General features: G+C 43.4%; 1 protein-coding gene across 2 annotated transcripts; it reads left to right on the forward strand.

Moving 5' to 3' along the window:
- Window positions 1-93: 93 nt before the first annotated feature.
- On the forward strand, window positions 94-11,146 carry mtf1 (metal-regulatory transcription factor 1). Of its 2 annotated transcripts, none has more exons than XM_054782597.1 (11): window positions 94-188; window positions 976-1,465; window positions 5,357-5,595; window positions 7,181-7,312; window positions 7,422-7,495; window positions 8,042-8,175; window positions 8,367-8,447; window positions 9,070-9,172; window positions 9,243-9,844; window positions 9,931-10,000; window positions 10,317-11,146. In XM_054782597.1, the coding sequence occupies exons 2-11, from the start codon at window positions 1,016-1,018 to the stop codon at window positions 10,784-10,786; spliced, it is 2,355 nt and encodes a 784-aa protein (XP_054638572.1). In that variant the 5' UTR covers window positions 94-188; window positions 976-1,015; the 3' UTR covers window positions 10,787-11,146. The 2 variants fall into 2 exon arrangements, with proteins under 2 accessions (XP_054638572.1, XP_054638574.1); XM_054782599.1 differs by lacking the exon at window positions 94-188 and adding an exon at window positions 200-264.
- Window positions 11,147-12,402: the final 1,256 nt, after the last annotated feature.

The following is a 12,402-nucleotide window of genomic DNA, read 5'->3' on the forward strand; positions in this document are numbered from 1 at the left end:
GTAATTAAAAAAAAAAAAAGTTTAGAAGAGAAAGTGAAAGACTGGCACTCCTGATTTGAGTATAAAAATGTCCCATAATCCATTGCGCGTGACGTCATTTGGCAACCTAGGGAGGGGATATGATAGGAAGAAAGTGTTTATCCAAAGCACGGGAATAAACCCCCCCCCCCAAAAAAAAATCATCGCAGGTAAATGTTTTTTTTTTCTTAATGTTGCAACTATTGTCTTCCGAGTAAACATGTCGCTTTGTCATCTTGTCAGATGGTAATGTTACGTCTGGAAAAAGACATTTGAGCTCTGAGGTCAGCTGTCGATATGAAAACGTTAGGGGACTAGCTGAGGAGCTAAGCTAACTTCTAGCCTAGCGACGTAGTACCGGAGTAACGCTAGCTAAAGCTAACTGCTAATGTTGACGTTGGAGGACTAATGTATTTATAAATTATAAGTAACAGACAAAAGACGGGTTTTGCAGAAGTCAGCGTTGGTTGCGTAATCACCGGTGCACACATTAAAGGTTTTTTTCTCAGTCAAATCGAATTATTATTTGTAGCCGCTCGTTAGCACGGCAGGATAAGACGCTAAGAAACAAAAATGGGACAATTAAAATATCCTGCGTCTGTGAGTCCGTTATTTAGTCACAATGTGCAACTAAAGTGCGTATTTAGAAGGCCAACCTGCGCGTGTTTTATGAGTGTGTGTAGCGGCGCAGCAGTGTTGTCAACGTTAGCTTGTGTTTCATTAACAATGTTACAACAAAGTCATTGTGACGTTACAAGGTGGACGTAACGCTCCTTTTGTGATGTGTGAAGCTTCAAGTAACTACTGATAATGGGATGTTCTAGATGTCATCTCTCCTGTTTACAATGGAACTTTAGCGTGCATCCATTCTTGTTTCAAAACCCTTGTCCTGTGAGGAGTGTCATCATGCAAACTCTTCCCTAGAAAACTCAATTAAATTTATTGTTGTTTTGTCAGAGTGAAGCATCCAAGTCCTCCTTGGCAAAAGGGAAGGACCATGACTGAAAATGGCCCTCGCACAGAGGCGCCACTGTACTTTGAGGTGGAGGTGGATGACGATGAAGATAAGATCCACTTCGACAAGGCCGAGCACCTGATGGCCGAACCCTCATCCTCGTCATCCTCGTCGGGCCGAGTCTACGACCGCACCACCGTCCTCATCGAGCGGGACCCCATCCGGCTGGACGAGGAGGGCGAGGAGGAGGGTCACTGTGGAGGCGATGAAGACGGGGTCACTTTCCTCACTGAAGGCGAGGGAGATGAGGAGGAGGGGTCGCTGGCCTTCATGACAGACCCGGACGCCATGTCGCAGGGTTACGTGCACCACACCATCTCTCCGGACCAGATCCAGTTCACTATTAATCCCGGGTCCACCCCCATGCCAAGGAACATAGAGGGCGCCACCCTCACCCTGCACTCTGAGTGTCCAGAGACGAAGCAGAGAGAGGTATGACTGCACAAACCCCTTATGACAACCCAAAATGCTCAAATGATGGCCAGTGCGCGTATTTACCTGAACTGCAAAGCGGACAGGTAATTGAAAGTAGGGCTGTTATTGCCAAAATTTAAAATCTCACTATATAAATCAAGTTAACTTTTTTTCACTTAATAATAATAATTACATGGAGTGCATGAGAAAGTTAATAGGGACATGTAGCTATCTGTAACGACATGGACATTTATTAACAAGTATTTTGCACAACACAGCAGCAACAGAACCAATCAGGGGTCCACTGATTCATAGTTTTTCACTTCCGATCCAATCACCATTACTGAATCTTCTGATGCCGATAAAATTCAGACGTTTGCTTTAATATGCATCAATGTCAACAGAATATCAGCAATATGTAGCTCGAAGAATATCAGTGAACGTAGCTATCTCCACACACATAGCACCACGCACACACACACACACACACACACACACACACATGCACAAGGCCTCAGCCTGAGCCGTTCACGGCTTCACAGACCTTAGGACAACGCAAAAGGTTTAACATTACGTACATTATTATTGTTGGTTTTATATGAGGTTTTTCTCTACAGGAGTGTATGATATGATGGCAAGCCGGCGATTTTGCGTTGTGTTGTCCGACTGTTTTGTGTGGCCGTGAACCCGTCATGCAGAGGACTTCTGTGTGTGTTTGTGTGTGTGTGTATGTGTGCACGGCGCAAGTGAGGAGGATGGTTACAGTCTATGTTTGCGGACAGCTGCATTCGCTGATACTCTTTTGGCTATGTTTGCTGATGTTCTTTTTGTGATGTTTGCTGACATGAAAGTAGCTACTGCCATCTTATGCCTACTGCCTCTTACATCATGAGGTTGCCTAGAGCCACAGCTGTTGCTGCCAGTGCTTTTTTGCAGTTAGAGACAGCAGTAATTAGAGACCCCGGCAGGTATTTGTGTTTGTAGACCACGCACCCGACTGCAAAAGAAAATTGGATGCGTTTAACTGATAATGACAATGAGTCACAGTGGATGTTACAATGCATGCTGCCCATACGGCATACATGGCATCTGTAGAGCTGACGTTTGCTGTATGGAGTATTCGGAAGAAAAAGTTGCTAAACACAGACCTGCCAACATGTACAGTTTTCCTTCGTTCATCACGGTTATTTGGTTTCAGACCCAACCATAAGTGAATAGGGTTCCTTCTTATAAATGGAATATTTTAAATGCCATAATATTATGGCATAGAAAACCCGTTTATGACCTCCTAAATACACCATTTAAAAGGTTAAATGTTGACCCGACGATGTTGTTAACCACACATTCGTCTATTTGATGTGCGTGTTGCAGCGTAATGTTGTCCTGATAGAGTGACACAGAGACTGACGCCCTTTTTAAGTTTTATTAACAGCAATAGTAGTGCTCAGTTCCCCCACAGTTCCCGACGACCCGGTCTGGTGGGGATCACACTGCCTTGCTCATCCTCTGTGGGCCGTGATCTGCTCACTAGTAATATAAATAAAGACATCAACACAAAATTTTATATATATATTATTTATTAGTTTATTATTAAATGCCTGGCCGTGGTGGGACAAGGGGGTGGTACTCTTAAAATTTCTCCAACGTTGGCAGGCCTGCTAAACATTTCAAAATCCAAATCCAAAAGAAATTAGGGACTGGGGAAAAATAGGATGACCTTACCTCTAATATAAGTCCCGGTGCTTTCTGCAGTTGAGTAGATAAAAACACCAAGCCACTGTTTGATGAAGTAGGCTATTTTTCAAAGGAATACTGACGCATAAAATTTGAATTTCCTTTGGTTACTACTTGCAATCGAAAAGAAATAACATGTCGAAACTGTGCCTTGAGTCATAAAGAAAGGAAATGTTCACTTCCTGTTTTTGGTCACACACTGACTAGCCTCAACATTATGACCACTTGCATAATCAAGAGTCCATCCATCCTTTTTCTATGCCGCTTATCCACACTAGGGTCGCGGTATTCTGGAGCCTATCCCAGCTGACTTCGGGCGAGAGGCGGGGTACACCCAGGACGGGTCGCCATACAATCGCAGGGCACATATAGACAAACAACCATTCACACTCACATTCATACCTATGGACAATTTACAGTCTCCTATTAACCTAACCTGCATGTTTTTGGAATGTGGGAGGAAACCAGAGTACCCGGAGAAAACCCACACACGGATAGGATGAACATGCAAACTCCACACAGAATAATCAATTAAATATAATAAACACAGTTTGGATTGGCACAGTGAACAATAAATTTTTTATATACTTCTAATGAGAATGTCGTGGCTGTCGGTTTATTTGTGTTTTCCCCAAACAAACGCAGCATAAATGAGCGCGTCACCTGCCTGCATGCACGGCCATGTTTGGTATCGCTGCAAGAGTGCTACCCTTGTTCAGCATGTATTTATTGTTGCATTGTCTTTGTCTTTGCTGAGCTCTTTGTCACATAAGACCGTGTCTCTGTGATGTATTTTTCAGACAACTAGCTAGCCTAGAAACAGAATGGTCCTCCAGTAGGACAACAAAGACAAAAATGCTAACATGAAAGGTGCATATTGTCTCCATAGAGATGAAGGTTTGTGTCCTGGCATGGCAATGGCAAGCAACACCATCAATCAGCTGTAAAAATAATGTCTTTTATACCAATTTTGTTGTTGTCATCCAGGTTTTAAAGATGTAGAATCAGATTTGTAGTTTTCCAAAACAATCTGAGGTGCAAGGACAATAATGACGACACAGACTAGCATAGCCATGTGCGATACGGCGCTGACATTACAGTCACACTTTTAACAGCAACACCATGCTAGCTCAGCATGAAGTAAAATGTAATGACCAAATTTACAGCTCTCACGTGTGTAGCTGACAGGTCGTTGGAAGAGCTTTATTTTAAGATGTGTAGCGAAGACGTCTTTTTTTTCCCCCATTTTGTCTTGTTTTTTTTCACAAAACAATGAAACGCTCACTTTTAATAATACAGAATGCAAAGGTGATCGTCATTACAGATGTGTCTCACATACTTTTGAACATATTTAATGGCTACTCAAGTCTAAAAAGAAGTTGAGCTCCCTAAAACTTGGAAAACGGTCTATTTTGACATTGGTAACACGTGATGACACCTTACCGAGTCTGTTGTTATCTAATATTCCTCCAATGGAATGTGCGTTACAAAAAAAGTCTGAGAAAAAGCCAAACACAGTTAATCCTTTGTTGTCCTGAATTTGAGGTCTCACAAGATTTCCTGACAGATTCCCATGTGACTGCTTTTTATTTTGCGCCTGTAGAGGCATTTTTTTTTCAAGAAAAATCCCCAAATATTACAGCATGCAAAGTCAGAGAGGCCACCGTAATGACTTGGGTGTTTTATTGCTAGAGAACGGTGAAGCGACAGATGACGTCTTCACTGTCTCGCTGTCCTGGTTTTGTCTAACAACTGTTTCATTTGTAGCTGCAGAAAAGGTCTTCAAAATGTTAGCTATGTGAGCAACCTCCGCATTCCTCTTTATTTTTTGTTGCATGCTTCTAAACCGAAGAGACATTTTTTGCTGAAAAGAAAATGGACTACTTCAATGTCCATTGCCTTGAGGCTGTGTATGTGCGTGTATGAATGAGTGAAGTAGGAGGCTGCTACACTGCCGTAGGCATTGGTGTTATAAAACAGCTAACATGACGTATTGTGCTGCCCTCTCCGTTTGTCCACCTTATGCGCTGATGGTGGCTGATTCAATGTGTCCCAAGTTCCGTGGGAAAGGTCACATGCAATCATTGAGCCACTTCATCAAATGAGTCAAATTCCTTGTACAAATCACAATTCTCTTGGCACTCATTCCCCGATTTGTTTCTGTGTCTGTGTCAGGTGAAACGCTACCAGTGTATGTTCGAAGGCTGCACGAGGACATACAGCACGGCAGGCAACCTGCGCACGCACCAGAAGACTCACCGGGGAGAGTATACATTTGTGTGCAACCAGCAAGGCTGCGGCAAGGCCTTCCTCACCTCGTACAGCCTCAAGATCCACGTCCGCGTGCACACCAAGGAGAAGCCGTTTGAGTGCGACGTGCAGGGCTGCGAGAAGGCCTTCAACACACTCTACAGGTGGGCCGTGTCATTGATGTAGCGTTCACAAGCACATTGCTTGTTTGCAAGTGTGCTGAACAAAAGCCTGCCTTGGTGCTGGAATTTAGCCACTTTTAAAAGTGCTTTTAGTTACCCCGACTGGCAATGCAGTAATCCCTCGTTTATCGCGGTTAATTGCTTCCATTCCTTCTTTATTAATGGAATTTATAATGGAATGGAATTTTTGTAGTTATGGCATAGAAAACCTGTTTACGCTTTTCTAAATATGTTTTTTAACATTATTAGAGCCATCGAGACATGAAATAACACCCATATAGTCACCATTACATTTGTATTACCCAATATAGTAGATACAATCAGAGAAAAAGCCATTTAAGACAGTTTACCTTGTAGGGGGGTAAAATCGATGGCAGACAGAGAGAGACATCGGGGGTTCAGAGTTGAGTTTTACCTTGTTGTGGGCTATGGCCTCAACAGTAACCGTGCTGTTATTATGATCATGATTATTATTATGATTATGTTACTCTTACTGTGCCGATTGTGAGATAATTTAAACCTGCAATAAAAGCTGGTTGTTCAAGTCTGGTGCTTCGGTGGTGGTCTCACCGAGCAATTACTGACACCAAGTGATCAATGTAGATTACTACATTCACAGGTTGCGGTCTTAATGGCTTATACTGCATTTGTATTATCATTTTTTATGTATTATCATTTTTATGCTTGAAAATGCTTAATTTGGGCATAAATATGTACAATTTGCTTAAATATGCATATTTTTTTGACAAAAAAGAGGCCAGAGTCAACCACAAAACAGAAAATTAATTGAAAAAAAAACATTCAAATTGAAAAACCGTGGTAGAGTGAGGGAGATATGTTCAAACCATAGTGTAGCAAGGAACGACCGTACACTTCTTTGTGGGCCTGTAGCTTTTGTCTGCGTTTGTCTCCAAGAAGCACCATTGTGCACTTTTTCCCACACACACTGTAACTCTGCATTTGTCCATCATAATAGATGCCATATCACTTAGAACAACGTAGCATTAAGAAGTGGGACAGGAGGACACAGACATTAGCAACTCTAGCATAGTTATGTGACCTACGGTGCTAACATTACAGTCACACTTTGACCGCAATATCATGCTAGGTTAGCCTATTAACTGAAGAAAACATGATGAAACCTGCAGCTTCTATATCTGTACATGACCGACAAGATAGTTTTGGCTTTATTTTAAGATGTGTAGTGAAGCCTGCCTTGTTTGTGTTGTTTTTTTTTTTTTTTTTTTTACAAAGCTGTCCTCCGAGAAGTGGTAGGCATATATGCAGGGCAGGCTCATCTAGCTAGGGGCGAGTCAGAGGCGGGATCATGTCCATAAAGAAGGTTTTTTCCTTCATGATGTCTTGAAAACTCACAACTTCAAAAGCAACCATTGGAGCGCCTGTTCTCTCATATGTGGTGCAAACAATTGAGGGAGATTAGAGTTTTCTCATGTTTGGTTCTCATAAACAGGCTGCAGGGACACATTTTACTCTTAAAACATCATTAATAAGTCAACATTTAGTAATGGGGGCATGCAGTTGAAACTCACTCAATTTGTCTGTGCAGGCTAAAAGCACACCAGAGACTCCACACTGGCAAAACATTCAACTGTGAATCCGAGGGATGCACAAAGTACTTTACAACTCTCAGCGACCTGAGGAAGCACATTCGCACGCACACTGGGGAGAAGCCATTCCGGTGAGCGGTCCCATGAGAAACCAGTTGAAAGATAATAATTGAGGATAATCATCCTCATGAATATTACCTACAAAGTGCTATATGTATGTCTGACATGATTTGCCTTCAGGTGCGACCATGATGGCTGCGGCAAAGCTTTTGCTGCAAGTCATCACCTAAAAACCCATGTACGGACTCACACAGGTACATTGTTTGCTCATTTGAATGTCCTACCTAAACATTTCCTAGCCAAATACTGTGCATTTGTCTTATGATGTACAGTACAGGCCAGAAGTTTGGACACACCGTCTCATTCAATGCGTTTTCATATTTTCATGACCAATTACATTGTAGATTCTCAAAACTATGAATGAACAGATGTGGAATTATATACTTAACAAAAGAGTGTGAAATAACTCTCAATATATCTTATATTTTAGATTCCTCAAAGTAGCTCAAGTAGCTTTTCTGATAGCGCTGCAAACCCTTGTTCTGAGTAACTGTTGTCAGGGTTACTTAGTGGAATTTCTTGCTTTATTAATGGGGTTGGGAACATTCTAGGACCATTGTGTTGTGTGTGTCCAAACTTTTACTGACTGTACTGTATGTTTATGTGTTTGATATGGCTTCCTTTTTAAATATAATGGTAATAAAACAGTTTGCTGTTCTAAATTAAAACAGTAATCTGATATTAAAATTCTGTCTTCAAGTGTTGCTTGCAGTCTGATTCAGTTTGACATCCTTTTATAGGCGAGAAGCCTTTCAACTGTCCGAGTGATGGCTGCGAGAAGACGTTCAGCAGCCAGTACAGTCTGAAGAGCCACATCCGGGGTCACGACAAGGGACAGGCCTTCAGCGTCACCCTCACTCACCCGCTGTCCGAAGTGAGTCACGACACTGCGGCTTCGCACTTCTGCCAGGACACATTTGCATTGCTGCGCGTCGACTTTCTCACATCCACAATGCACTGCATCAGTATTTAACAGTTACACCCTGTTTGGCTATGACTTGGCTTTGCACATTGGAGGATTTTACTGCAGGACTGTCAGTCCTATTCATCTTTATTTGTTTGCAGGATGCAAATCATTCACTGTGCCTCAGTGATTTAAGTCTGATCTCTACTGACTCTGCCGAGCTACGAGAGCAAATTCACAATGTAAGTTGAGCTCGGCTTTATGGATTCCGAATCACAAGGTTTTCTCATTTCTGGAGTGCAGATTTAAGGTGTACGCCATAGGTCAGTCGTCCAGTACATCGTATCGTACTTCACACCTACGGTCCAGCACATTTGGCTGTTGTGAGTGCTCTTACCTGTGCTCCATTTTGGAACACTTTCCCTCCTTTTGAACAATTGAAAGAGAAAGCCCGGGAGTTACAGCAGCAGAGTTATAGGATGGTTTTAATGCAATCGCTCCTTGCAAATTTAATGATAAGACATTTCATATTAGAAATAAAATATAAAGACTTGAAATAATAAAAAAAGTAATTAATATGCATAGTAAAGATGTGAAATTTAATGTGTTATATAATTAATGACAGCCGTCCCCATGCACAAAAGAAACAATCCAAACAGCTCAAAATAAGACCGGAAATAATCCACAAATTCAGAGAAATTGCAGTAATAGAGCAGTATAGACGTGGCAAGGAGGTGGCCGAAGCACAAAAAAGCTCAGAGCAAGCAGGGGCCAGGAGAGGAAGGCAGGGTCCAGCACGGTACGAAAGCCCAAGTGTGAGCACACCCTTAAAAGTTTGTATTGATTTTTTTCATTCACTCCCAGGCACAGAATTTAGACCTGAACAACGTGACCCCTGTGAAAATCTTTGAGCTCATGTTCCAAAGTCCTGAAAACAGTGTCAGCCAAGATGAGGTTCAGCCTAACGGTAAGAAAACTCCCAAACCTCGAAGCCCATGTTGTGAACGTCCGCTGACACATACATTTTTTCCCCTCAGAGCATCTCGCTGAGTCCTTCACCCTGGACACCCCCACCCCGCCGAGGGTGACTGAAGCTTCATCGCTGATATCGTTCTCTCTCAATCCTGCCTCCTCATCCTCCTGCTCTCACACAGTCACCGCCACAGAGGTTCTTCCTTCCTCTCAGGCCCTCGCACCTGCCTGCGCCGCCTCCACCGCCACTTCCACGCAGCCACCTACTTTTGTGCACATCTCCGAGGGGCCTGCCCAAGCTCCCAACCATGCCACCTCTCAGCACTACGTCACACTGCCATCAACATTCCTTCAGCAGGACACCGTCGCCCAACCTACTGCTCTGCCTCCCCCCATCTCCACTCCCGCTGTAGCAGCCCCGGTCCTGAGCAGCACGGCGCCCAGCACTACTCCGGCCGTGTCTGTCGTCGCAGGCGCCACCTCAGACGCTGTGGGAGCTGTAGCTCAACCCGTGCCTTTGGCCAGCGGCGTCGTTTCCAACTCTGGCCCAGCCACCATCACCATAGCTCCAACTCCCAGCCTGCTGCAGCCCGGCCTGGTCATGTCTGACCAGAACCTCCAGTGGATCCTGAGCAGTGCCGCTAACAGCAAGCAGAACCCTGAACAAGTGAGTTTCCAGTCCGATGGCACGGAAAAGTGATTATTTGGATTTTTGGTGTTGTTTTGGTGTTCATACATTTTGGCTTCCTTCAGTCACATCAAGGCGGTCCAAAGGTAGAGAAGGTGTTCTTCACTACAGCCATACCAGTGGGAGGAAATGCAGGTAAGATTAAATGCACAAGAACATGCCAACGTTTGAATATACTACATGTGTATGATATAATATAATGCAATGATTCTTAACTGGTGGGTCATGACCCTTTTTAAATATAAGATTTGAGAAGAGGAGTTGAAAAAATTCCACAATTTGGATTGCTGTTTATCATTGAGGAGTGATGGTGAGTCCCACAGCCAAACCAGTTGAGAATCACTGATATGATGTATATGTATGACACCTGTTAAACTTTGTCCTTTTTGCCTCATGTGGCACCACTTTCATGGAAATATCCTTTGTCATGAAACCGAAACATTGTTTTCAGGCAGCTCAGTCCAGCAGATCGGCTTGAGCCTGCCAGTCATCATCATCAAGCAGGAGGAGTCGTGCCAGTGTCACTGTGCCTGCAGGGACACGGCAAAAGACAAGAGTGCCTCCTCCGTGGTCACCACCGCAGCACAGCCACACCCACCAGAGGGTGCTCCTCCTCCTCCTCCATCACAGCCCCAAGAGCCCCCGCAACATCCTGCGGCAACCTCTTCCTCGTGCTGCCTCCCAGAGTCTTCCTCCAAGTTGGGTGACGTCAGGAAGGAGGCCCTCTCTTCCTCCTCGCCTCAGACTTTCTCCACGATGGTGAGCGGCTCCGCCTCAGTCAACCCCACCTCGTCTCACGGGCTGGCCAACATGGACGTGTCAGACTTCCTCTCCCTGCAGAGTCCAGAGACGGCTGCCAACATCGAGGCTCTGCTGCTCGTCACGGACGACTTCAACATGGCCACTGACGGCAATGCTTAAAAGAGTGTGTGTTTTGTGAGATGCCTCGCCTTTCTGCTTAAAATAGCATATGCTTGGAACCTCTGTACCTTCAGTGCATTCTCCTCTCTGTGGCATTGTGCGACTTACCTTCACAAATGTTGAATTCGTTTGCCGTTTCAGTCTCTTTGCAGTAGTTTGCTCGCTGAAAGTTAACAAAGCTAACGCAGGGAAAAGGCAGTCGAGAAGCTTTTTGTTGCTAATGAATATATTCAAATGTGTATATAAGTCACAGATGACACCCAGTCTCATCGTGCTGTCCTGACACTGAAATGGTGAAAGATCCCGTTCCCGCCTGAGCAGGTGTGTGTGTGTGTGTGTGTGTGTGTGTGTGTGTGTACTGTACTCCAAAGCCTGACAAATGCTTGGAAAAAGGTGGCTGGAATGCACTGAGGGCTATCGATCTTCACGGGTAGGCCGCTCATGGTCCAAAGGATTTGATTAGAGCCGCCTTATCAAGAAATGAATAAGCCACACAATTTCCCTAGAATCTTAATTTAAAATTGTACATTTTAATTTATTTAAGACATTTAATTTTCCTAATGCTAATAATGTTGATAGATGACAAATATTTTATTAATTTATTCAAATTACTTGTGTTTTTGAGTTGATTTTGGTTACCGAGTTATTTTGCTTTTACGGACCTTTTGTTCTGCAAAAAATGATGCCACCGCTAACAAACTACTGTCGTGTTTTTTTTTGTTGTTTTTTTTGGGGTCGTGACCCTCTCAGGGACGCATCGGGTCATAACTGATCCTGGCTCCCTTCATTTTTCTTTTTCCTTCCTTCTCCTTCACGGATGGCCCTCACTCGCATTCGCCCTGCGTTTTGCTGCACTCTTCCCTCGTGCTGCACACTGACCTTGTAAAGAGAAGTAACCTTAACGTGCAGCACCGCCAGTTTTGTACACAACTGCTGTAAATGTATCATTTAAAGAGGTGTGTGTGTGTGCATACAGTATATGTAAGATTATTCAAGAATTTGTATTTTTGCATAGACTGATGAAATAATCTACTGAGTTAACAATGATGTATCTGGTCAGTCAGTGAGATTATACAATTTTGTTAAATTAATATCCCACCGCCAGAAGATACTGATACTGCCTCCTGCTCAGATTTTTAATTTATCTGAATTTCTTTGGCCTTATATGTTCATGTTCTGTCTGCTTTCGACTTGAGCACCCACTTCCTGCAGGTGCATTATCTAAGAGAATGTGCAGCACTCGCTGTGGGATGTGAACATGTGAACATTGCAGGAGTATTTATCACATATTTGACACTCTGATGACATTGCTGTATTTGTGTCCCCTCTGGTTGGAGCATTACCTACATGAAGCAATCATAAGGCCAGTTTAGGTGTGTGATGGAAAGCTGCAGGCATGCAATGTGCAAACTCTCAAAAGCAGGGACTCCCCAAACAACATATTGTACATAAATAATGAGAGAAGACATATTTATTACAACAGCATTTTACTCTTGACATTTGGCAACTAAGTTTGGGAAAGTGATCTAAACCATTCCAGATATGCAGTATTACAAGGGTCCAATTATCAAAGACATTAAGGCACTATGAAAAGTAGAAAACCATCACTATGTCAC

The sequence above is a fragment of the Dunckerocampus dactyliophorus genome, chromosome 7, assembly GCF_027744805.1.
Source record: "Dunckerocampus dactyliophorus isolate RoL2022-P2 chromosome 7, RoL_Ddac_1.1, whole genome shotgun sequence".
NCBI lineage: Eukaryota > Metazoa > Chordata > Actinopteri > Syngnathiformes > Syngnathidae > Dunckerocampus > Dunckerocampus dactyliophorus.

Excerpts from the sequence above, each read along its gene's own strand:
- mtf1 (XM_054782597.1), top strand. The coding sequence starts at position 1,016 with ATGACTGAAAATGGCCCTCGCACAGAGGCGCCACTGTACTTTGAGGTG. Across the intron at positions 7,313-7,421 it reads ACTGGGGAGAAGCCATTCCG|GTGCGACCATGATGGCTGCG; the intron begins GTGAGCGGTCCC and ends ATTTGCCTTCAG. Across the intron at positions 9,173-9,242 it reads AGATGAGGTTCAGCCTAACG|AGCATCTCGCTGAGTCCTTC; the intron begins GTAAGAAAACTC and ends TTTTCCCCTCAG.